Source organism: Cotesia glomerata, linkage group LG4 (genome assembly GCF_020080835.1).
Source record: "Cotesia glomerata isolate CgM1 linkage group LG4, MPM_Cglom_v2.3, whole genome shotgun sequence".
NCBI lineage: Eukaryota > Metazoa > Arthropoda > Insecta > Hymenoptera > Braconidae > Cotesia > Cotesia glomerata.
In genome coordinates, this window is record NC_058161.1 from 9,555,894 (window position 1) to 9,580,246 (window position 24,353).

The 24,353-nt window shown below is 31.6% G+C and overlaps 3 protein-coding genes across 6 annotated transcripts; all 3 read left to right on the forward strand.

The window, feature by feature from the left end:
* The first annotated feature begins 4,557 nt into the window (after positions 1 to 4,557).
* Positions 4,558 to 5,517, forward strand: LOC123263032. The gene has a single exon (XM_044725550.1). It carries the CDS (start codon positions 4,558 to 4,560, stop codon positions 5,515 to 5,517), a length of 960 nt encoding a protein of 319 aa, XP_044581485.1.
* A 4,017-nt stretch (positions 5,518 to 9,534) lies between these two features.
* Positions 9,535 to 15,336, forward strand: LOC123264314 (probable multidrug resistance-associated protein lethal(2)03659). Of its 4 annotated transcripts, none has more exons than XM_044727543.1 (6): positions 9,535 to 9,713; positions 10,032 to 10,130; positions 10,435 to 10,518; positions 10,588 to 10,893; positions 11,403 to 14,916; positions 14,997 to 15,336. In XM_044727543.1, exons 3-6 carry the CDS (start codon positions 10,442 to 10,444, stop codon positions 15,135 to 15,137), a joined length of 4,038 nt encoding a protein of 1,345 aa, XP_044583478.1. In that variant the 5' UTR covers positions 9,535 to 9,713; positions 10,032 to 10,130; positions 10,435 to 10,441; the 3' UTR covers positions 15,138 to 15,336. The 4 variants fall into 4 exon arrangements, with proteins under 4 accessions (XP_044583478.1, XP_044583480.1, XP_044583479.1 ...); XM_044727545.1 differs by having other exon boundaries at positions 10,438 to 10,518; XM_044727544.1 differs by lacking the exon at positions 10,032 to 10,130 and having other exon boundaries at positions 9,596 to 9,713.
* Positions 15,337 to 15,721: 385 nt separating this feature from the next.
* On the forward strand, positions 15,722 to 24,353 carry LOC123263033 (probable multidrug resistance-associated protein lethal(2)03659; the record flags this gene model as incomplete). Its single annotated transcript, XM_044725551.1, has 3 exons — positions 15,722 to 16,323; positions 16,388 to 16,693; positions 22,733 to 24,353. Coding segments are annotated over exons 1-3 (2,004 nt in total), but the record flags the coding sequence as incomplete, so codon positions are not given.

The following is a 24,353-nucleotide window of genomic DNA, read 5'->3' on the forward strand; positions in this document are numbered from 1 at the left end:
CAGAATGGATCTCTTCGGGTTCAGGATCGATTTCTTCAAAGTTATCTTCAACTTCCATCTCTTCATGTTCATTCACTGGTTCAGGAGCTGCAGGTTCTTCGATTGAGAGAGCAGCTTGGGGAAGTTTTAAGGAAGTATCTCGAAATTTTTTAGGGAATGTGAATACAAAATTGCACTATTTACAATCTCATCTTTCACACTTTCCTGAAAATCTTGGTAATTTCAGTGAAGAAAGAGAAGAAACATTCCATCAAAACATGAGTGGATGTCAATATGATGGTAGATCATTGTTGGACTCTGAAGAGAGATTTACCCGAAGAAGAGAGGAAACGAAAGAGAAACCCTTTATGCAGGACGTTTGAAGATAAAAGGGTGAGATATAAGCGGAGAACGAATTAAAATTCAAATCCAAAGGGTTTTGATGATATTTTCCGAAAAATTAATTTTTTAAGTCTTAAGACGAAATACTTTTTTTTATGCACCACAGATCGAATGATATGATTTTTTATTTATTTTGAATAATAACTCGATTTTATTATATTACATTTGATTTTGTTCCAATTTTCGGGGTTGTTGGTAGATGTGTTTGATGTTTTCGAGACGTCTGAGTTATAAAAGTTGGAGATTTATATGTCGTCGATAAACCTACATGAAAATCATCATATATTTAGCTCAATACATTTTTTTTTATCACAATATTGGGAATTTTTTGTTTTTTTTCGCAATTTTCATGGGTTTTTCGGGATTTACTTAGACTTTTAATGGCTGCTGGTCTGAGTACACTTCAGATAAGTATAAAGCAGATCGAAATACATGAAAATCATGCATAGTTAGAATCTAAAAAAATTTTTCAATCACCAAAACCCCCAATTTTCCCGTTTTTTTTCGGTTTTTTACAGTTTTCTCAAAATCCTAGGGTGTAGGGGCCAAACGGACCTCAAATTCGGGTTCAGCGGGTCAAATTACATGGGAATATATGTGGCGCGTCCCAAGTACAGACAACTTTTTTTTTTTTGTGTGCCGGTGTATAATTATAAAAATATAATTATAATTATAAGAACTGGCATTGCTGTCTTGTTAACTAATGATATATATTCAAACGTCCTGCATAAAGGGTTTCTCTTTCGTTTCCTCTCTTCTTCGGGTAAATCTCTCTTCAGAGTCCAACAATGATCTGCCATCATATTTACATCCCACGTTCCTTGATATCGTTTTTCCATCACACTAATGTCTTGATGGAATCTCTCACCTTGCTCTTCACTAAAATCACCAAGATTTTCAGGAAAGTGTGAAAGATGAGAATGTAAATAGTGCAATTTTGTATTCATTAAGCAACCTAAAGTATTATAGTTGTATAACAACTCGTCAACTAAAGTTGCGTAGTTATCACTTTTCGTATTCCCTAAAAATTGCTGTGATACTTCCTTAAAACTTCCCCAAGCTGCTCTCTCAATCTCGTTCATCTCATATTCAAGATTAGCATCCTGGAATAGAGTCCGAATTTGGGGTCCATCAAAAATTCTTTTTTTAATCTAGCGTCACTTATAGCTGGAAATTTTTCGCCCAAGTACTTAAAACAGTTTCCATCTTTATCCAGAGCTTTTGACAAATTGCTTCATAAGGCCAAGCTTGATATGAAGTGGGGGCAGCAAGTACTTGGAAGGATCAATTAGAGATTGTCGCGTAACATTGTGAGAACCAGGATTCAAATTTGTTCTTGTTGGCCATTCTTTTGAATGTAATGATTCTTTCGGTCTCGGCTATCCCAATAAACATAAGAAGCAGGGGTACTTTGTGAACCCTGATTGTTGGCCTAGCAATATTGTTGCAATTTTCAGATCACCACAAACCTTCCATTGATGTTCTGAATAGTTTATTTTATCTAATACAACCTGTAAATTGTCATAAGTCTCCTTTAGTTTAGTCGAATGAGCTACTGGAATCGGTGCCAATAAGTTTCCATTATGAAGAAGCACAGCTTTAAGACTTCGCCTAGAGGAGTCAATAAAAAGCCTCCATTCTTCGTCTTTGTAAGTGTTTGGCTTCAACTCATCGATCAGTCCTTTTACATCTGAACAGTACACAAATGAATTTTCGCTGTCTTTTGTAAAATACTTCCGGAACTCTTTTTCCCTATCACGATAAAAATAAGCTGTTGTATTTTTAGCTAATAAATTTTTTTTCCTTAAAGCTGAGGCTAAATGTTCAGCTTTTACCTTAGATAGTCCTAAGTCTCGTACAAGGTCATTCAATTCAAGTTGATCGAAGACTTCAGGGTCTTTACTTCTAGGAACACCACTCGGGATGTATTCTTCATCCTCAGAATGGATCTCTTCGGGTTCAGGATCGATTTCTTCAAAGTTATCTTCAACTTCCATCTCTTCATGTTCATTCACTGGTTCAGGAGCTGCAGGTTCTTCGATTGAGAGAGCAGCTTGGGGAAGTTTTAAGGAAGTATCTCGAAATTTTTTAGGGAATGTGAATACAAAATTGCACTATTTACAATCTCATCTTTCACACTTTCCTGAAAATCTTGGTAATTTCAGTGAAGAAAGAGAAGAAACATTCCATCAAAACATGAGTGGATGTCAATATGATGGTAGATCATTGTTGGACTCTGAAGAGAGATTTACCCGAAGAAGAGAGGAAACGAAAGAGAAACCCTTTATGCAGGACGTTTGAAGATAAAAGGGTGAGATATAAGCGGAGAACGAATTAAAATTCAAATCCAAAGGGTTTTGATGATATTTTCCGAAAAATTAATTTTTTAAGTCTTAAGACGAAATACTTTTTTTTTTATGCACCACAGATCGAATGATATGATTTTTTATTTATTTTGAATAATAACTCGATTTTTATTATATTCCATTTGATTTTTTTCCAATTTTCGGGGTTTTTGCACATTTGTTTGATGTTTTCGAGACGTCTGAGTTATAAAAGTTGGAGATTTATATGTCGTCGATAAACCTACATGAAAATCATCATATATTTAGCTCAATACATTTTTTATCACAATATTGGGAATTTTTGTTTTTTTCGCAATTTTCATGGGTTCTTCGGGATTTACTTAGACTTTTAATGGCTGCTGGTCTGAGTACACTTCAGATAAGTATAAAGCAGATCGAAATACATGAAAATCATGCATAGTTAGAATCTAAAAAAATTTTTCAATCACCAAAACCCCCAATTTTCCCGTTTTTTTTCGGTTTTTTACAGTTTTCTCAAAATCCTAGGGTGTAGGGGCCAAACGGACCTCAAATTCGGGTTCAGCGGGTCAAATTACATGGGAATATATGTGGCGCGTCCCAAGTACAGACAACTTTTTTTTTTTTGTGTGCCGGTGCTATCATTCAAGAATGTTGGAAATTAAAGGTCCACTGGGACGAAGCGGTCCCACAAGAGTTACATTTACACTGGTGTAAATTTGCTGAACAATTACCTCTGATTAAAGATTTTTCTATTGAGCGCAATATTTTACTTCCTAATCCGACTGACATACAATTGCACGGATTTTGTGATGCTAGTAAAGTGGGCTATGGTGCTTGTATTTATATAAGATCAGTAAATAAACGCGGAAACGTACTCGTAAAATTAGTTTGTTCTAAATCTCGAGTTGCTCCCATCAAAGATGTTACAATTCCAAAATAAGAATTATGCGGAGCATTATTAGTTGCTAAATTATATAAAGACACAATTCCCTCCTTTGACTTTGATATTTCTAAAGTTACGTTTTGGTCTGATTCAACTATTGTACTTCAATGGCTCAAACGGTCTCCTAACTCTCTAAAGGTCTTTGAAGCAAATCGCGTAACAAAAATTCAAACTCTTTGCAGTAAAGTCGAATGGCGACATGTTAGAACTAAAGACAATCCGGCAGATTGTTTATCTAGAGGTCAACTTCCTTCTGAATTCTTAAATAACAAAATGTGGTTAGAAGGTCCCACGTGGCTCTCACAGGACCCTCTTAATTGGCCTAACTTAAAGCCTGCTGTTCCTTCCGAACTTCCGGGTACTCGAAAAATTACCTGTTTATTAGCCACTACTGAGAATTTGTTTAAACGATTTTCATCATATTCTAAACTTATAAATTCCTTTTCTTATTGTTTACGAATGTTAAAAAATAATTTATTCAAATACAAATCTTTAAGCGTAGAAGAACAATTATTAACTGAAATAAAAATCTTGACTCTGATTCAAAACGAACAATATCATTATGAAATCGAACAAATTAAGGAAACCGGAGAGACTAAGAACTTACGATTGCGATGTCACAATCCATTTATCGATTCAAACGGATTACTAAGAGTAGGAGGTCGTTTGAAACATGCTCCTATATCTTTTTCAAAGAAACATCCTATTTTATTACCTTCACGTCATTATGTTACTGATTTAATTATTAGAGAAACACATGAAAAATTATACCATTCAGGTATACAGAGTACACTTTCAAATCTTAGACACAAATTTTGGCTGCTAGACGGTAAAAACCAGATTCGTAAAATTGTAAAAAATTGCGTCACATGCATTCGACATCAGCCTGTAGTACTGCAAGGTAAAATGGCTAATTTACCTAGCTCTCGAGTCACCGAATCAGCGGCATTCTCCCACGTAGGTGTAGACTACTTTGGACCGCTCTTTATTAAAGAACGTAAATTCAGAAACAGAACAAAAATTAAAGTCTATGGATGCGTCTTTGTTTGCATGGCTACTAAAGCTGTACATTTAGAAATTGCTAGCGATTTAACAACAGAAGGTTTTCTCGGGGCATTTGGTCGATTCATTGGTCGACGAGGAGTTCCAACTCACGTCTATTCGGACAATAGTACTAATTTTGTAGGCGCAAATAATCAATTGAGAGAATTGTATATGTTATTTAATTCAAAATCCCATCAAAATTCCGTTAACGAATATGCTATACGCAAAAACATTATCTGGACGTTCAATCCTCCACTATCTCCTCATTTTGGTGCCATTTGGGAAGCAGCTGTAAAATCTTTCAAACACCACTTTAAACGAGTGGTAAAAGACCAACTTCTTACTTTCGAAGAATTGAATTCTCTAACTATTCAAATAGAATCTATACTAAATTCTCGTCCTCTCTGTTCTCTATCTAGTGATCCTAATGATCCTATTGCCTTGACGCCTGCTCATATTTTAATAGGACGTCCTCTCACAATGCTGCCTGAAAATGATTTTTCTGATGTTCCAGATAATAGACTCAATGTTTGGCAATTCATTATCAAGGCTAGACAAGACTTTTGGAGACGTTGGTATTTGGAATACCTCCATGAACTTCAAATTCGGCAAAAATGGCATTCCTCTCAAGGAGAAATTTCAATCAATCAAATCGTCTTATTGATGGACAAAAACCAACCATGTATGCGGTGGCAGCTGGGAGTGGTGGTCGACATTCATCCAGGAGATGATGATGTGACAAGAGTAGCTTCAATCCGAACGGCTCAAGGGATATACAAACGAAATATCACTCTATTATGTCCTTTACCAATCAATTCTTGAATTTTATAAAATCAAAACATTGTAATCATGTGATGTAACTAATTGTAAACACTATTCATAACATCTTGCTCAGCCTTCGCAACGGGGGGAGTATGTTTAACCGATAGAAAAGACATTTAATAAAAATTTATAAGAGGAGTTGCGCCTTCGGGCTTGATCGCTCCAACTCGTGAAAATTCGTGTCACACCATGGCTGTCGCTCATGCGCGCTTTGGTTAGCGGGAGAGAAGCCGGTTCACGTGGCCGGCGGCAAGCAGTTGTGCTTGGACGCTTGTACTAGTACGACTACTCTGTGTCAATCGTTTTCTGATTTATCACTATAATACGCATTTACTTTAACACTTAAAATATTCATTAAATATTATTAATTTCATTAACTTCAATTACCAATTAAATTCTCAAATCATTAAAAATCATTGGTAACTGTTCAGTGAATTAAATAAATCAAAATTGATAAGTGACGCCACGCGGTTATTACGCGCCATTTTAACAAAGGATTGCATCAGCCACGCGGCTTTAGTCATTCCATAGTTAACACGCAATATTTGTAATAAATTATATTAAATTCATTGCTAAATATTTAATCATCATTCTATCGAATCAAATTTCATCAACTATTCGATTCTGATATCGAATTATCTAATTAGTTCCTACACTAATAATTCTAATCAATCAATCGGTCTCTGCACTGACATTTTACGTCAATTAATTAGTATTTCACTATTAAGTGACTCTAGCTAGCTTACAAGCTAGCGTCAATTCATTAATTCTGAATTAATACCATTTGCTTTTCTAAAGCGGTTGAGCTCACCTCGTTTGTGTTGTTTGCGACGGCAATTTACACATATTCTTTTATTCGCACTACACGCTTTGCGTTCTTACTTGTACATTTTTTCATTCGAGAAGGTTTTTTCTCAGTCCAACTGAGTTTTCCTCCTCTGGGGATAAATAAATCTTTATTTTATTCCCCAACAAATCGACGCATAATTTATTTAATATCCTAATCCCAAATTAATCATAATTTTTAAAACAATTACGGAAACTATCCTAAGTGGATAGTTTTCGACAAAACACTTCGCTCTTCGATAGATAATTAAATTATCTATCGAAGAGCAAAGCGCTTTTTTGGAAAATTTTCATTTATTTATGCATAAAATGCGTTTTAAGATTCCATTTGTTGTACAAGTATGACAGAGATACTTTCGTTTGTCCAATAGAGGGCGAGAGAGAGGAAAAATGTAAACCCTTCTTATGATTATAAACTATGTCCTGTAATCTTTCAAACAGTCGGATTTTACTATTTTATATTATTCAAAAAAAAATTATTTTACAAAGAAAAATCAATAACCTCAAATTAAATAAGCAATTAGTTGTTTTATTTCAATAATCAATCCTTACATATTGTAATAAATAAAAAAAATAAATATTTTCAACAAGAATTATTCTTATTTAGTAATAAAAGGTTGTGTTTAAATTTAACTATATAATTTGAATTTACTCTACCGCCAGTTACCTAACAAAACTTACCTTACCGACAGTTAATTTCTTACTTATTATTTTTATTATTTTTTTTCGTTTCTCTCCAGTTTTAATTAATTAACTAATCAATAATAGAGCAAAAATTGAAGTAAAAAGTTTTATAATGAATTTGTTTTTTTATTATTCAATTGAATAATAAACAACAAGATTGCTGTTGACTAACAGCAAAAAACTGTAATATTTTTTAATTATGATTATTGATTTTATTTTGATAATTTTTAAATTTAATTACTGAAATAATTAATAATACCGTAAGACTTGAAGTAAAAATTTCATTAATAAATACATAAATTTATTTATTATTTAATTAAATAATAAAAAATAAGATTGCTGTTGACCTACAGCAAAAACTGTATTACTTTTTGTCTCTCTTTAGTTTTAATTAATTAATTAATCAATCAATAATACCGTAAGAATTGAAGTAAAAATTTTATAAGTAATTTTTTTTCCTATTATTTAATTAAATAATAAAAAATAAGATTGCTGTTGACCTACAGCAAAAGACTTTATAATTTTTGTTTGGTCTTTCTTCAGTTTTAATTAATTAATCAATCAATAATACCGTGAGAATTGAAGTAAAATATTTTATAGTAAATTTATTTTTTTATTATCAAATTAAATAATAAAAAAATAAATTGCTGTTGATCATCAGCAAATGAATTTATTATAATTTTATGCTCCCCGTCAGTTTTAATAAGCAAAATAATAATTTATACTGTTCGAAATTGATTTAAAAATTTCATCAATAAATAAATAAATTTATTAATTAATTAAATAATAAAAAAAAAGATTGCTGTTGATAAACAGCAAATGACTTTATTATAGTTATATGATTTTCGTCAGCTTTTATTAACAAAATAATAAATGAAACCGTTTAAAATTGGGTGGAAAATTTATTTAATAAATAAATATTTTCAACAATAAATTAAATAATAAAAAAAAAGGTTGCTGTTGATTAACAGCAATTGACTTTCTTATAATTTTATGCTCCCCGTCAGTTTTATTCAGCTAAATAATCGATAAGACCATTTAAAATTTGCTCAAAAATTTATTTAATAAATAAATAAATAAATTCATTAATAAAGTAAACAATAAAAAAAAAAATTGCTGTTGATCAACAGCAATTGACTTTATTATAATTTTATGATCCCCGTCTGTTTTATTGAGCCAAATAATCGATAAGACCGTTTATAATTTGATTTAAAATTTTTTTCATATATAAATAAATTTATTAATTATTTAAATTATAAAAAAAAGATTGCTGTTGATCAACAGCAAATGACTTTATTATAATTTTATGCTCTCCGTCAGTTGTAATTAGCAAAATAATAAATTAAACCGTTCGAAATTGATCTAAAAATTTTATTAATAAATAAATAGATCCATTAATAAATGAAATAATAAAAAATAAGATTGCTATGTTGATCAACAGCAAATGACTTTATAAAATTTTTTGCTTTCCGTCCGCTTTAATGTGCTAAATAATAAATAACACTATTTAGAATTGGCTTAAAAATTTAATTTATTAAAGATTTTTCCGTTGTCTGTGATATTTTAATTATACATAAAGTCAATGACCTCAATTTTTAATCCGCACAATCATTATGTAATGGGAATGCTTGCTGCAATGTTAACGTATAGTTTTTCGATTGCTGTTTCTACACAGCATTTTCCCCTACTCTGTATACGAGCGTGGCTTACCCCCGGTATCTGTGTAAATTCTCTATATTCGTTATGAACTTTATAAGCTATCTTTTCCTGTCATGGCTATTTTTTTCGAATTTAGAACTGCTTGCGCCATCTCTTGGCTGTCCGATTAACTTTTTTCAGTTATCGACCGCCCGAAATCTGTTTTCGGAAAAATGTCGTTTCGGACATTTCGGACAAATGTCATACCATCAGTCATAAGTAAAATGGTATGACATTTACTTATGACTTAGAAGCCAGATCAATTGTCGTTGTTTTGTAAAGTTTCATTGCTTACAGTTAAATTTTTTCACAAATATGGTATTTAAATGTTTTAATGTGTGTATTTCATTACATAGGATTTACTATTATTTGACCTCTATTAAGTGTTATATATGAAGTGTTAAATGTATATAACTTGTTACTTTTTGAATTCCTTTACAATTATTACAATGGCTACATTTCCGTTCGGATCACTTAGATGACCCCTTTGGTGGTGACTGCTCATAGCGGGAAATTCAAATCTGAAATTTTTTAAAACATCAAACAAGTATTTAGCCGACATAATACACATAATATACTAATGAATCGAGTAAATTTATATGAATAGTTATCAATAATTAGAATGAAGAAATAACCAATAAACAATTTCACTGTTTAATATGTGTATTTTGTAAATAGTCAATGATTAAATCTCACACGAACTAGTGGTAATTGGAGCAAGTGTCGTAACGGACCGATAATTGAGTGTGTAAATATATATATATGTGTGTAGTAATACACTCAAGAATCAGTTCAAAGTATCAAAACAAAAAAAACGGCAATCTACAAAAGAGTGATACACTTGTTTGATTCAATCGCATGACCATGACAGGTTTTATTCATTGCTTTTTATTACTTCAGCTGAAAACGTCCCATAAAAATTCATTTATTCAAATATACGATCGTATATTTACTGTTTTATAGTCGCAGTAAGTTGAGTCGCTTGAAATTTAATTATTTATGGAATGACAGAGTTGTTTGAATTTTATAATTTTCAACACATTCTTAACTTATCATTGAAATGCGAAACCGCTTACCACGCTTATATTGTTAAGCGTTAACAAGTCATTGAGTTTTATTATCTTTAACTGCATTTACTTTGTTTCAACAGTATGTACTAGTTGTTTATACATAGATTTTAGTTATCGACAAAATTAAAAAGTTAAATTTAAAAGCTTTAATCATGAATTTAAAAAATAATTTCAAGTTATTGTTTGGAATAATAAATTGAGGCGATAATATTTCAGACTAAAAAATAGTTACGTGTTATGTAAAATGTTAAATGATTTACAAACTATTGCAAAATAAAATATTATTTTTATCATCCATTTATCAGAAGATAAAATGTGAGTATAATTTTCCGAATTTTTCATAATTTTAAGCAGCTTATTTGATCAGCAAATAAATGTTCTTCAAATTAAATAATCTGTCAACTGTTCGAAATAATTATCAAGATAAACGTGAAAAAAAAATATCTGGTTAATAAATAAATAAATCATTAAAAATATCAATATGCTTGTGAGTCGTAATAAAATTTCCGTATAAACAGGAAAATAAATGAAAAAAATTTATTCAATAATTAAATAAAAACTTGATAATAATTAAACATCCAAATGTAATTTTTTTTATAAGATTTAAAATTATTGTTAGTAGAAATATGGATTCAAAAGTGGATGTTGAACTGAAGAAAAACCCACGGGAGGGAATAAACTTTTTGAGTGCTTTTACACTTTCGTAAGTATTTATTACTAAAATAAAAATTTATTGGGTGATTGAAGACTATACTATAGATTTGGTTTTCAGGTGGGTATTAAAAATTTTCTGGAATGGATACAAACGAGAGTTGGAGATCGAAGATCTTCCTCAGCCGCTGAAGGAGCATAAAAGTAGTTTACTGGGTGATAATTTAGCGGCAGCGTGGGATAAAGAAGTACAGTTATATGATACGAATACAAAGCCAAAAAAGGAGCCAGGCAAATCGGAAAGCAATGTGAAAGTTAAACATAAAAAAAGTAAAACTCCTAGCTTGCAGAGAGCTTTAACTAAAGTTTTTGGTGCACGCATTGCTCTTTACGGAGTTGCGTTGGCTATTCAGGAACTTGTTATCCGGTATGATTTTTATTAATTTATTATTAGTAAAAGATAATAAGTCATTATTAATTCACTGAGTAAGTTCATTATTATAACTATTTATTTTTTTAATTGATTTGAAATGTGATAATCATTTTTTAATTCATACTTGATTAATGAAGATATAATAATTCTGATTTTATTTCATAATATTTTATCTAACTTATGAAATTAATCGTATTTGATTTATTGTCTTTTACTCATGATATAAAAAAATTAATTGTAATTAATTAAGCTACAGAGTTATTACATACTCTTTTATTAAAGACTGATAATAGATGAACATTTCACATTTTTTAAATTATAATATAAAAAAAAAATCTGATAGTAAATCTAATGACAGAGACATTTTCTTGAGTAATTTGTATCGAAGATTAAATCAACGTTCTGATTAGATTTTAACATGTTTTTTTTTATTTTTCCCTATTTTCATTGAAATCAATTAATATTATAAAAACTAGATTACTGATTGTTTAAAATTATTACAGAATTCTTCAGCCCCTAGCGTTAGCCCAGCTGCTACGTTTTTTTACAACATCAGACATCAGCAAAACAGAAGCATATTTATATGCAAGTGGAGTGATATTTTGCTCAGCAGCCAATGTATTTGTACTACACCCATCCTTGTTGGCAATATTTCACATGGGAATGAAGCTGCGAGTTGCATGCTGTTCACTGATTTACCGTAAGTCATTGAAGATATCAAGAACAGCTGTAGGTGAGACGACAATTGGCCAAGCAGTTAATCTTTTATCAAATGATGTAAACAGATTTGACTTAACACCAGCTTTCATCCATTATCTTTGGATCAGTCCCGTTGAGACTGTTATCGTCTCATACTTGATGTATAAAGAAGTTGGTGTAGCTGCGATAATCGGAGTAGCGTCGTTGTTGATGTTTATACCTCTCCAGGGTTGGCTGGGCAAAAAATCATCTATTTTACGATTTAAGACGGCTATACGTACTGATGAGAGAGTACGGTTGACAAACGAAATTATTAGTGGTATCCAAGCTATAAAAATGTATGCGTGGGAACATCCATTCAGCAATCTAATTGAAAAAGCAAGGAAGAAAGAAATGCGAATGGTAAAATATGGATCGTATGTACGAGGCGTTATGTTGTCCTTTATGTTGTTTTCATCTCGTTTGTCGCTTTTTATCACAATGCTGGCTTACGTGTTAGCGGGCAATCAAATAACCGCTGAAAAAATATATATGTTGACGGCTTACTACAGTATTTTACGTCAAACTATGACGGTATTCTTCCCACAAGGTATTACTACAGTGGCTGAAACTTTGGTATCGATAAAACGTCTTGAGACGTTTTTGATGACCGAAGAAGTAGAAAGGAATGATAAAGCACGTAAAAAGAGTCAACCTAACAATACTTATTATAATGATGATAATGATAAGGATTTGAAGGATGAAAAAGCAGCAGAGCCACTACTTCCTCAGATTGAAGGATCTGTAACACTAGATGATGTACATGCTAAGTGGTTGGATTCAGATAATGAAGAAACATTGAAAGGAATTAATTTGAATATTAAACCTGGTCAATTAGTAGTTATTATCGGCCAAGTTGGTTCGGGTAAAACGAGTCTACTCAATGCCATTCTCAAAGAACTTCCAGCTCATACAGGTACTGTTGATGTGTGTGGTAAAATTGCTTATGCGAGTCAGGAACCCTGGCTGTTTGCTGGCTCAGTGCGTCAGAACATACTTTTCGGACAACCATGGGATGCTAGAAAATACGATAAAGTGGTCAAAGTATGCCAGCTGAAGCGAGATTTCTCACTGTTTCCGTACGGCGACAAAACTATCGTCGGCGAACGAGGGGTGAGTTTGTCTGGTGGACAGAGAGCTCGTATCAATTTAGCTCGAGCTGTTTACTCTGACGCACCGCTGTTCTTGCTGGACGATCCACTGAGTGCAGTAGATGCTCATGTCGGAAAACACATGTTCGAAGAGTGTATCGAAAGGTACTTACACGGCAAAACAAGAATACTTGTTACTCACCAGATACAATTTTTGAGTAACGTTGAGAAGATAATTGTGATGAAGGACGGTGTTATTATTGCAGAAGGTAGTTACAATAAATTAGTTCAAATGGGGGTCGACTTCGGCCGATTACTGGAATCACCACAAGAAGAAGAAGAAGCAGAAGATACTCTGTCTCTGGGGAGGAGCCGAAAAAATTCAAGGCAGGCAAGTGTTGCTTCGTTTAGTTCATTCATGACCAACGAAACTACAGGCCAGATTCAAGCTGAACCCGAAGAAGTCGCTGAGATGCGTACCAAAGGATCTATTAGAGGATACGTTTACACTTCTTTTTTCAAAGCGGGTGGGAACGGCTGCGTATTATTCACTGTATTTTTACTAACTGTAAGTGCTCAATTAGCAGCTAGTGGTAGTGATTACTTTGTGTCTTTTTGGGTTAATCTAGAACAAGGCAATAACAGTAATTTTACCTTCAGTAATTTAGTTCGTACTTCGAGTTCGACATCTAAATTATCAGACCACGATAGAAATATTTGTATATATATTTTTTCGGCACTGACAATACTTATCGTAGTGATAACATTCACGAGATCGTTTGCATTTTTCTCAATGTGTGTACGAGCGTCAGAGCGTCTGCATGACACAATGTTCCGCAGTATTAGTCGAGCTACAATGAGATTCTTCAACACAAATACCTCAGGACGTGTACTGAACCGCTTTTCTCGAGACATGGGTGCTATTGATGAATCACTGCCCATGACCATGATCGATTGCATACAAATAGGCCTTACTCTCATTGGTATAGTTATTATTGTTGCGACCGCTAATATATGGCTATTAATACCTACAATTGTTATTTTTTCCATATTCTACGGTATGCGCATTATTTATGTTTCAACAAGTCGTAGTGTAAAGCGACTGGAAGGTATCACAAGATCACCTGTTTTTAATCATCTCAGCGCGACGCTACAAGGTCTACCTACAATACGTTCATTCAACGCAGAAGAAGTGTTGACTAAAGAATTTGATAATCATCAGGACCTTCATTCTACTGCCTGGTATATTTATATTGCATCTTCACGAGCGTTTGGTTATTGGCTGGATGTTATCTGCCTTATCTACATCAGCCTTGTGACTATGAGCTTCCTATTCATGTCTACTGAAGATGATAAGAACTACGAAGGTGGTGATGTCGGTTTAGCAATCACTCAGAGCATTGGATTAACTGGAGTCTTCCAGTGGGGAATGAGACAAGCTGCTGAGGTGGAGAATCAAATGACTTCAGTGGAGCGAGTGCTTGAATATACGAATATTGAGAGCGAACCTGCGCTTGAGAGTTTGCCAGATAAAAAGCCTAAAGATGACTGGCCACCTAGAGGTAAAGTTGAATTCAAAAACGTTTACTTATCTTATTCGCCGCTAGAACCACCCGTACTCAAGAATCTCAACTTTACTATTGAACCGCGTGAAAAGATAGGAATTGTCGGACGCACTGGAGCTGGAAAATCTTCTCTGATATCAGCTTTATTCCGTCTTGCTGACATTGAGGGAAACATTGAGATCGATGGTATAGATACTGGTAAAATTGGACTCCATGATTTCCGTGCCAAAATAAGTATAATTCCTCAGGAACCGTTTTTGTTCTCCGGTACATTAAGAAGAAATCTTGATCCTTTTCGAGATTATCCTGACAGTATTTTATGGTCAGCGCTGGAAGATGTCGAATTAAAAGAAATGGGTCTAGAAAGTCATGTTAATGAAGGAGGTTCTAATTTAAGTGTAGGCCAACGGCAATTGGTATGTCTTGCTCGTGCTATTGTGAGAAATAATAAAATTCTTGTACTCGATGAAGCGACAGCCAATGTTGATCCACGGACAGATGAGTTTATTCAGAAGACTATTAGACGTAAATTTGCCGATTGTACAGTACTTACAATTGCTCATCGACTCAATACTGTCATGGACAGTGACAGAATATTAGTTATGGACGCTGGCTCAGTTGTGGTACTGATTATTATTACTATTATTATTTTTTTAAATTGTATTTGTTCTTATAAATTCAATTTATATTATTTATTTTCCAGGAATTTGACCATCCTTACATTCTACTTGGAAACGAAAGTGGATATTTATCGAAAATGGTTAACGAGACCGGTGCAATGATGAAAGAAACATTGAAAAATGTTGCCCAGCAGAATTATGAATTCTACAACTCACAAAAATAGAAGTGAATTATTTTGTAAATCAATATTCTTAAATTAATACGAACCAGGTAGTTCTTATTTATAATCTTAGAAGTAATAGAATTTTATTGTATACATTTAAGCTAACAATACTTAATAAGGTATAAGTCTCTAAACTGAACTTGCCTTAGAGAAATTAAGTGTACTTGATATCTTTATAAATATAAAAAATATAGCTATATTTTTTTATTTTAAGCATCAATATTAAACCATTTACAATTATACTAATAGATACAAATATTATCTTAATAAATTTATTCCAATTTATGTTATCATGTAAATATACAGTATTATATCTTCTCATCTTTGTGATTGAAATTAAATGTATGATTCCTCGATGAAACTTTATCTCAAATGTTTATAGTTTTGTGATAATCTATGTTATTAGAATGTAAAGAAAAATTGATTAATTGAATGTTAAAAACTACTAATTTTTTTTTATTTGAAATTAATCTATTAATTATTAATTATTTATAATTTATGAATAATTAATTCTAATTAAACTCTAATTTTATTCGATTTTTTACTTTTAACTTAGCAAGTTTTACTACTTCATAAATAATTTATTGTTTTTAGTCTTTTGTATTTCAAAATATTACCATTGATATCTTCACTGAGAAACAAACAAATTATTCTGATTATGTCTGCTTACTCTAAATCGCTTAAAATTCTGAGAAAATTTATAAGATTATTTTTTGATAATTACCATAAACAGCGGTCGGCTAAATAATATCATGTCTTATACATTCTGACCCAAAACTTTTTTTATCATTCGTACATTAGTATTTATAAGTTATCACTTAGACCCATGGTTATTAATCACCAATTAACTTGTTGATAAGTTGAGATCATTTAGCTCAACAGTGATGTTACTTAACTAAATATTTATTTCATTTAATACTTAATTACTGTAACACTCAGTTAGTGTTTAAATTTTGTGTATTGAAATGCAATTATTAGTGAAAGTTATAAAATTTATAGAAGACGTTCTTGTGTGAAATGAATTACTAAATTTGTAAAATATAATTTTATGTACCGATAAAATATAAAAATCCGATTATTGAAAATTAATAATCTTTCAAACTTCAAAGATGGATTCTAAGGTCGACATCGAGAAGAAAAAAAATCCACGAGAAGGTGTTAATCCCTTAAATGCTTTAACATTTGCGTAAGTACTTGAGTAATATATTATCATTCTTTACAAAGTTACATTAACAATTTAACTCTCATAGATGGACTTTAAAAATCTTTTGGGAAGGATACAAAAGAGACTTGGAAATCGACGATCTCTGTAGGCCGTTGAAAGAGCATAAGAGCAGTTTATTAGGTGATAAGTTGGCTGCAGCGTGGGAAAAAGAAGTCAAAAAATGCAGTGTTAATATAAAATCTAACAAAGAGCGAGTACAATCAGACAAAGACAAACTAATTGATAATGAGGCAGAAAAAACACCTAGTTTAAAAAAAGTATTATTTAAAGTTTTCGGCCCACGCATCGCTCTTTATGGAGTTGCATTAGCTGTTATGGAACTCGTTCTAAGGTTAGTTTTTTATTACTTGTTGAAAAAATGATTGACATCGCTGTTTGTGATCACTTTCGGTGCCTCCGGTATAAAAAAATGCCAGTAGCTAATTTGAATAAAACGATGAAAATAAATCAATTAGTGTGATATTGTCATCAGTATAGTCATTGAATTATTTCGTACTAATTTATACAATACTAGTCGATGACAAAGACCAACTGATTTTTTAGTTAGTTTCTTTTTCATATTCGGATGTAACTTCTTACATTCACTTTTCTTTTTGGTTGTTATCATCTTTGTTATTATTGAGCCCCTGTTTTTGTTGTTGCTAGTTGTTTTTGCTTATTTTTTTCGTCGACTACTAGTATTTTCCGATCACTTCTAATTGATGATTTTGTTTTTAACGTTGAAATTTAACTTTGGCCAAAAAATTTGAACAAGCTCAAGAAGTATTGTACTCGTCTATAATAATAACTTGAGTATTTTTGTACATTCTCATGGTTCAAGTCATGAGAAGACGAGTTCCTATAAGCTTTTGATGTTTAAATTTACAACCAGAGAAATGAGCATGTCTCATAAATTTGTAACCAGCACCATAAAATACAGTGACAGGTTTTGGTTTCTTCGGTTCAATTTTTTGATTATTATGAGATTTATTTTTTTTCGCTTTCTTATAGTTTTCTGGTTGTTATTATTTTTTTTTATAATTTATTTTACCTTGTGTATACAAATCTTATGTATATAAATCCCTTCATTTTTTAACCAAATTTTCAAGTGGTTTCTCCGCTTTGATACGTTGCTTTTGATGTTGTATAACATTAAATGCTTCTCTTGTTATTGATGTTATTTCTTTTTTTTTCTTCTGGATTTGTTGCATCTTCAATTTTTCTTTTTTTCGAATTACACCGTAATTTCCGGTCTGATCAATTTGTGTTTGAAATTATATCATAGAGTTTGAAAAACTGCGTCGAATGCCGCAAACCGCGTGAAAATCGGTTCATTCATTCAAAAGTTATTGCGGTTTGAAAATTCAAAAAATAGTGTTTTATTAAACTTCTATCAGACTTTTGAGCTCGAAGAGCTCAAAAACATAATAAGTGCAATTTTGAGCACTTAATTACGAAAGTAGCGGGAAGTTGCAGGGATGGCCTTCAGGGTCAACTGTTTCCCTAATTTTTTTTTTTCAAATAATAATGAAATAGTATAATCGTCAGTACTAAAGTGGTACGCAAATTTATTAACTCTGAAAGCACGTTGACTACGATTTAACCACTTGTTCCATAGTTGTTGTTCATGTACACTGCTCATATTTTTCAGTCCAACATTTTTTAGAACATTATCTTTATTTGATTTATATGATATTGATATTGGATAGGTTTTCGCTCACTGCCACCAGCTTAAAATTTATTTTTACTCTGTTGTTTCCTTATAATTATCTCTTCTTCTTTTTTCCCAATTCTTTTTATTTTTATTAAATGTTTCTTTGAAATAAATCAAGGATTCTATACGTTTCACAAGTTCCTTAAAATTTGTAGAATGATACATTTAATGATGAAGACCATGACTCCACTGTGGAAATATTTCAAATGATTTTAACTCCTCTGTCTTCGTAAATTTTTTGAATTTTCATAAAGTATGGCAAAACGTTCCATGCCAATTATCTCTCATAATACTATACAATATTGCTCTACTAGATACTGAATAACCTTCCTTAAATCCTTTTTCTTCCCTAATTTTTTAATATTCGTCGATAAATGACTTTGTCTCTGCATAAATAGATGTACAACTTTGATATAATTCTTGGAGACATGACATCCACTGAATTATCTTAGCTGCTTCAGAATTTTTATTATTTTTCTGTACAAGTGAATATTTTGTATTGTACTCTACAGGAGAATATTTAACGGACTTAAATCTTACTCGGAATACATAATTAAGAAGTAATCCACATTCAATACTGTATCTTAAGGATATTTTAACGTCTTCATTTATAACTTTTTCAAAAATTTTCTTATGACTTTCAGGTAAATTTTCATTTAAAGCCGTATTTAAAATTATTTTTAGGCTTATACGTCTATCATCCTCCGTCGACTCTTTAATATCATACTCCAAGAATCTTGTTTTTCTTTTACTCATCCTCTTTTTCTTCTCTGTATTATCATCGCTCTCTTCTTTCTTCTTACTAGTCGATGCTTTACCGGCATAATCCCGATTTTACTTAAATTGCCGAATTTCTTCGCAACCTTCGGGAATATTTGGTAAGAATCGTTTTTATTCTTGCGGTTGAGGGTTAATTTTGCGTTGTTTTAGATTATGTTCATTTACTTCCTTGAAGCTATCAATCGATTCAGCTCATTTAACGTTCTCCAGTAATCCAAGCTTCTTTAAAAGATCTAACAATTCTTTGCCTTGATCTTCCAACAAGACTCCAACATCACCTTATAGTAATCAGAATTACACGGAAAAAAAAAACTGTTGCTGCTACAGGCTAAGCCTGTGGATACTACATTCCACTTTCCTGTAGCTGTAACAAGGTTGGGCCTGTAGCAACTACAGGCGTGGTCCTGTGGTAGCTACAAGCCTACACAGTAAAAAAATTTTCGTAAAATTTAACATAAAATTTTGTGTAGATAATTTTTTTACACAAAATTTATGTTAATTCTACACATACTGTTTGTATTGATGAAATCAACATAATTCTGTGTTAAAAGTAACACAAAAATATATTAAAACTTTCATTGGCTGATTCTCGGATTTCTACACACTTAAATGTTATCCATAACACAAATAAAGTGTTGATTGTAACTTTTTCTTTGTGTTACTCAGATCAGCTGTCAAATATGTGAGTTTTACTAATAATTTAAATATATATATATTTTGTGATTAAAAAAAATACATGAGCAATTGAAAATAATAAATTAAAGGAAAAATGCACATGTAGGAAATTAAAAAAACTGTAAGTTTATTTTCTAATAATTTATTAATTTCAATTATTTATTTTTTTGTCTAATTCAAAAAAATAAATGAAAATTAAGTTAGCCGACATCTGAAAATTTTTACAATTTTTTAATGAAAAATTATTACAAAAATAAAAAAAAAATTTCACTTGTAGAAAATTTGAAGAATTATTCGTGTAATTTTTAAAGTATTTTTTAACTTGTAAATAATTTGTCAAAAAAAATCAACATGTCTGCTAGATTCATAATCATAAAATTTATAATTTTTCTTATTTTATTTATTTCCTCATAATTTAAAATTTATTCTGTCTTCTAGATTCACACTAGAAAGGACATTAACCTTGTAATGAATTTTAAGGTTACAATTCTGTTATCGGATGTTTTAATATAAATTATCCTTTATTTACTTAGCTTTTAATTGCTATACACTACAATTGTATATTTATTAGCTGCATTTAAGTATTTTACGTAATGACACAAATCAAAATCCACCAAATTAAAATGACGTTGAGGCTATCACATTTACATGTCTATCTTGTGTGGCATACGTGACTATATATGAAGAATTCTTTAACATAAATTTTGTGTTGGTTGGCCAGTAACATTAAAAAAGTGTAGTTTTACTTTGAATTAACACTTGAGTGTGTTAAAAAATGGATGGATTGATCAATACAAACCGTTTGTGTAGAATTAACATAAATTTTATGTAAAAAAAACATCTACACAAAATTTTATGTTAAATTTTACGAAAATTTTTTTACTGTGTAGTTTTGTAGCAACTACAGGTCTAACCTTCTTGCAGCTAATCCTAGTCCTAACACAAATACAATGATAACACTGTCACGATTACAGGCTTAGTAGTTATTTAATAATATTTATATAAAAATATTTGGCCTGCAGTATTTTTAGCTTGGATCAGCTGATTTAAAGACGGTTTCTGAGTTGTAACTACTTTTCCGAGTTGAAAAAATGTGATTGAGTCTTAAAAACCGACTTAATTAAAAATTTTGAAATTTTACTGAAAAATTTGTTTTTTGAATTTCATTTTTAAGGTTTTTTATAATAGGACATTGATCATTTTTAATAATCTTTACGTTAAATAATTTCATTTCGTTAAATAATTTCATTCTTATTTATTATTCCTTGAAAATTTTTTAACCCGACACAGAAAAAAAAATTAACTTGATTCAAGAGAAAAATTCTTGAACCAAGAATATAATTTTGAAGAGGGTAATTGTCTTGAATCAAGACGAAAAATTCTTGAAATTAGTAAAATTTCCTTAAATCAAGAATTTTTCTACTCAAACCAAGAATATTGAGCTCTTCAAAAATATATACTTGATTCAAGAACATTTTTTTTTTTTGTGTAGACTGGTTAACAAGCGCGACCTAACGACTTTGATCAAGTCATGAGGGATTTGCCGCAATGCTTTTAGAGCGTACAGTGTTGCCAGTTCATACACGTTTGACAGGCAGACACTAAAAGTGTTTTCGGCAACGTCGCGGACAAAAAACTACTTACGACTCTGGTCAAGCGATGAGGAAAGCCCCGCGAATTTTTTTAAGAAATTTTTGTTCAGCAATTTAACGTTTTCCAAGATGTTTGAAAAAATTATTTATATATTCTAAAATGTTCGAGCAACAAAGTCAAATTTTTTTGAATAGTTTTAGTAAATATTGAAGATGTAATAAAAAAAAATATAATTGAGCACGGCGTCACTCTCATACGTTGACCAGTCTAGGGTTAAAATTCCAAATACATGCAATCACGTCTTTTAATCCAAGATCAATATTGCAGCAAAGTAAAAGACCCGATAAATTGTTTACAAGGTTATGAAACTTAGTTGTAAGAAGAGTTTTATCATATTAACAAATTAACTATCAGCTGGTCCATGTAAAAAACTAATAATTGATGTTAATATGTTGATTCATAATAATCAAATTAAATTTTAAACTTGTAATGGAGCTTTTCCTGTTGCAGCTACAAAACTAGGCCTGTAGCTGCTACAGGCCTAACCTGTTGCTGCTACAGGAACACGCTACAGGCCTAAGACCTGTAGCAGCTACAGTTTTTTTTTCCGTGTATATATATGTATATAATTTTTTAAATTAAATGTATTTATAGCATCTTCTGTGACTAGTGCAATCCGAAATATTGAAAATGTTTCCAACTATTTTAAGAATGTTCCTTTATTTTTCGATTTTTTATCAAATTTTTTTTTAACATTCTCATTATCACACGGAAAAAAGTAAACTGTAATTAATAACAATCGATTTATAATAAGTAATGATCAACTGCTAAAAATTACCATTTCAAACAGTAAAATCGTGATTTTACTATTCACTATCTAATATTTACCATTTAAACGTTGCAATTTACTCTTTATATGGAAGAAAATACTATTTCAAACAGTAATATTCGCTATGTAAATGTCTAAAAAGTTAAAGTATAATAATTAAGAATTCAGACTTTGATATTTATCATTTCGTACCTAAAAAATGATCTTATGATATGTGAAAAGTATAAAATAAAGTTAGTAAATTTCTAATACAAGCAACGTCAATATTTACAAAGTAAAATGGTAAATTTTAAACGCAACGCTAAAAATCAAACTGTAATTATTGACTTGCTTGGAATGGTAAAATGTATATTTTAAAAGTATAATTTTTACTGTTTCAAATGTTAAATGCTCGCAGAGTGAGACCCCCTTCTCTTTCATCTGAGTTGCCCTTCTTCTCATAATATGGACTATATATTGAAATGGCAATTTTTACTGTTTGAAACTGTAATTTTTTAAGATGAAAAAGTCATTATTTACTATATAGTGACAGCTACTAATCGCTTATTTTGGATATTAAATTATAAATTGTGGCTTTTATACTTTCTACTTTAAGTTCTGTAATATTTATATTTTTGCCACCCCAATGTCCGCTTTACTGCTTGAAATTATAAAAATTAACCCGAATCCGAGTGAATATTACAGTTTACTTTTTTCCGTGCAGCAATTACTTGTTATAAATGACTTTTAATGAACGTTTACTTTAATATTTATCGGTTTAATTAATTAATGCATTTGTAAAATTAAACTTATTTTTACAGGATGCTACAACCAATAGCGCTAGCAAGGCTGCTCCGATTCTTCACAACATCAGAATTGAGTAAAACAGAAGCATTTTTATACGCTGGTGGTGTAATATTAAGTTCGGCGATAAATATATTCGTGGGACACCCTTATATGTTGGCTATTTTCCACATGGGTATGAAAATGCGCGTGGCATGCTGTTCGCTGATTTACCGTAAGTCATTGAAGTTATCAAGAACAGCTTTAGGTGAGACGACAACAGGCCAAGCGGTCAATCTTTTGTCAAACGACGTCACTAGATTTGACGTAGCGGCCATATTTGTTCACTACCTATGGATAAGTCCTGTTGCAACAATCATTGTAACTTATTTGATGTATCAAGAAGTGGGTGTAGCTGCAATAATTGGAGTCGCGTCGCTGCTATTATTTATTCCACTTCAAGGGTGGCTTGGAAAACAATCATCAACACTACGTTTACGTACAGCAAAACGTACTGATGAGAGAGTACATTCAACCAACGAGATTATCAGCGGGATTCAAGCTATAAAAATGTATGTTTGGGAGCACCCATTCAGTGATCTCATAAAAGATATTCGTAAAAAAGAAATGGGTATTATTAGATACGCATCTTTTTTACGAGGTGTCACTATGTCATTCATGATGTTTGCAACACGCTTATCGCTATTCTTCACAATATTATCTTGTGTGTTATCAGGCAAACAAATTACTGCTGAAAAAGTATTTATGGTGGTAGCGTACTACAACATTTTACGCCAGATAATGACAATATTCTTTCCTATAGGAATTGCACAAGTAGCTGAGGCGTTAGTGTCGGTGAAACGTCTTCAGACATTTTTAATGTATGAAGAAATCGAGTTGGATAATGGAAATAATAATGGAAGCGATAAAAATTCAAATAAAAACGAAAATATCCAAAAAGATAATGTTATTGTGACGTTCAAAAATTTTCATGCTAAATGGTTCGATGAAGACAGTGAAGATACACTGAAAAGAATCAATTTGCATATTGAGCCAGGACAATTAGTAGCTATTGTCGGCCAAGTCGGTTCGGGTAAAACGAGTCTACTCAATGCTATTCTCAAAGAACTTCGAGCTCATACAGGTACTGTTGATGTGTATGGTAAAATTGCTTACGCAAGTCAAGAACCCTGGCTATTTGCTGGCTCAGCGCGTCAGAATATACTGTTTGGACGACCATGGGATGCTAAAAAATATGATAATGTTGTCGGAGTATGCCAACTGAAGCAAGATTTCTTATTGCTTCCGTACGGCGACAAAACTATCGTCGGCGAACGCGGGGTGAGTTTGTCTGGTGGACAGAGAGCTCGTATTAATTTAGCTCGAGCTGTTTACTCTGATACGCCGCTGTTTTTGCTGGACGATCCACTGAGTGCAGTAGATGCTCATGTCGGAAAACATTTGTTCGAAGAATGCATCGAAAAGTACTTGCATGGTAAAACTAGAATACTTGTCACTCATCAAATACAATTTTTGACTAACATTGAGAAGATAATTGTGATGAAGGACGGTGCTATAACTGCAGAAGGTAGTTACGATAAATTAGTCGAAATGGGAGTCGATTTTGGACGATTACTTGAGTCGGGTTCAGAGGATGAT

Bases quoted from the DNA above. Each gene is read 5' to 3' on its own strand.
- LOC123264314 (XM_044727543.1), top strand. From the start codon at position 10,442: ATGGATTCAAAAGTGGATGTTGAACTGAAGAAAAACCCACGGGAGGGA. The intron at 10,519-10,587 runs GTAAGTATTTAT...TTTGGTTTTCAG, and splicing joins TTGAGTGCTTTTACACTTTC to GTGGGTATTAAAAATTTTCT. The intron at 10,894-11,402 runs GTATGATTTTTA...AAATTATTACAG, and splicing joins ATTCAGGAACTTGTTATCCG to AATTCTTCAGCCCCTAGCGT.
- LOC123263032 (XM_044725550.1), top strand. From the start codon at position 4,558: ATGGCTAATTTACCTAGCTCTCGAGTCACCGAATCAGCGGCATTCTCC.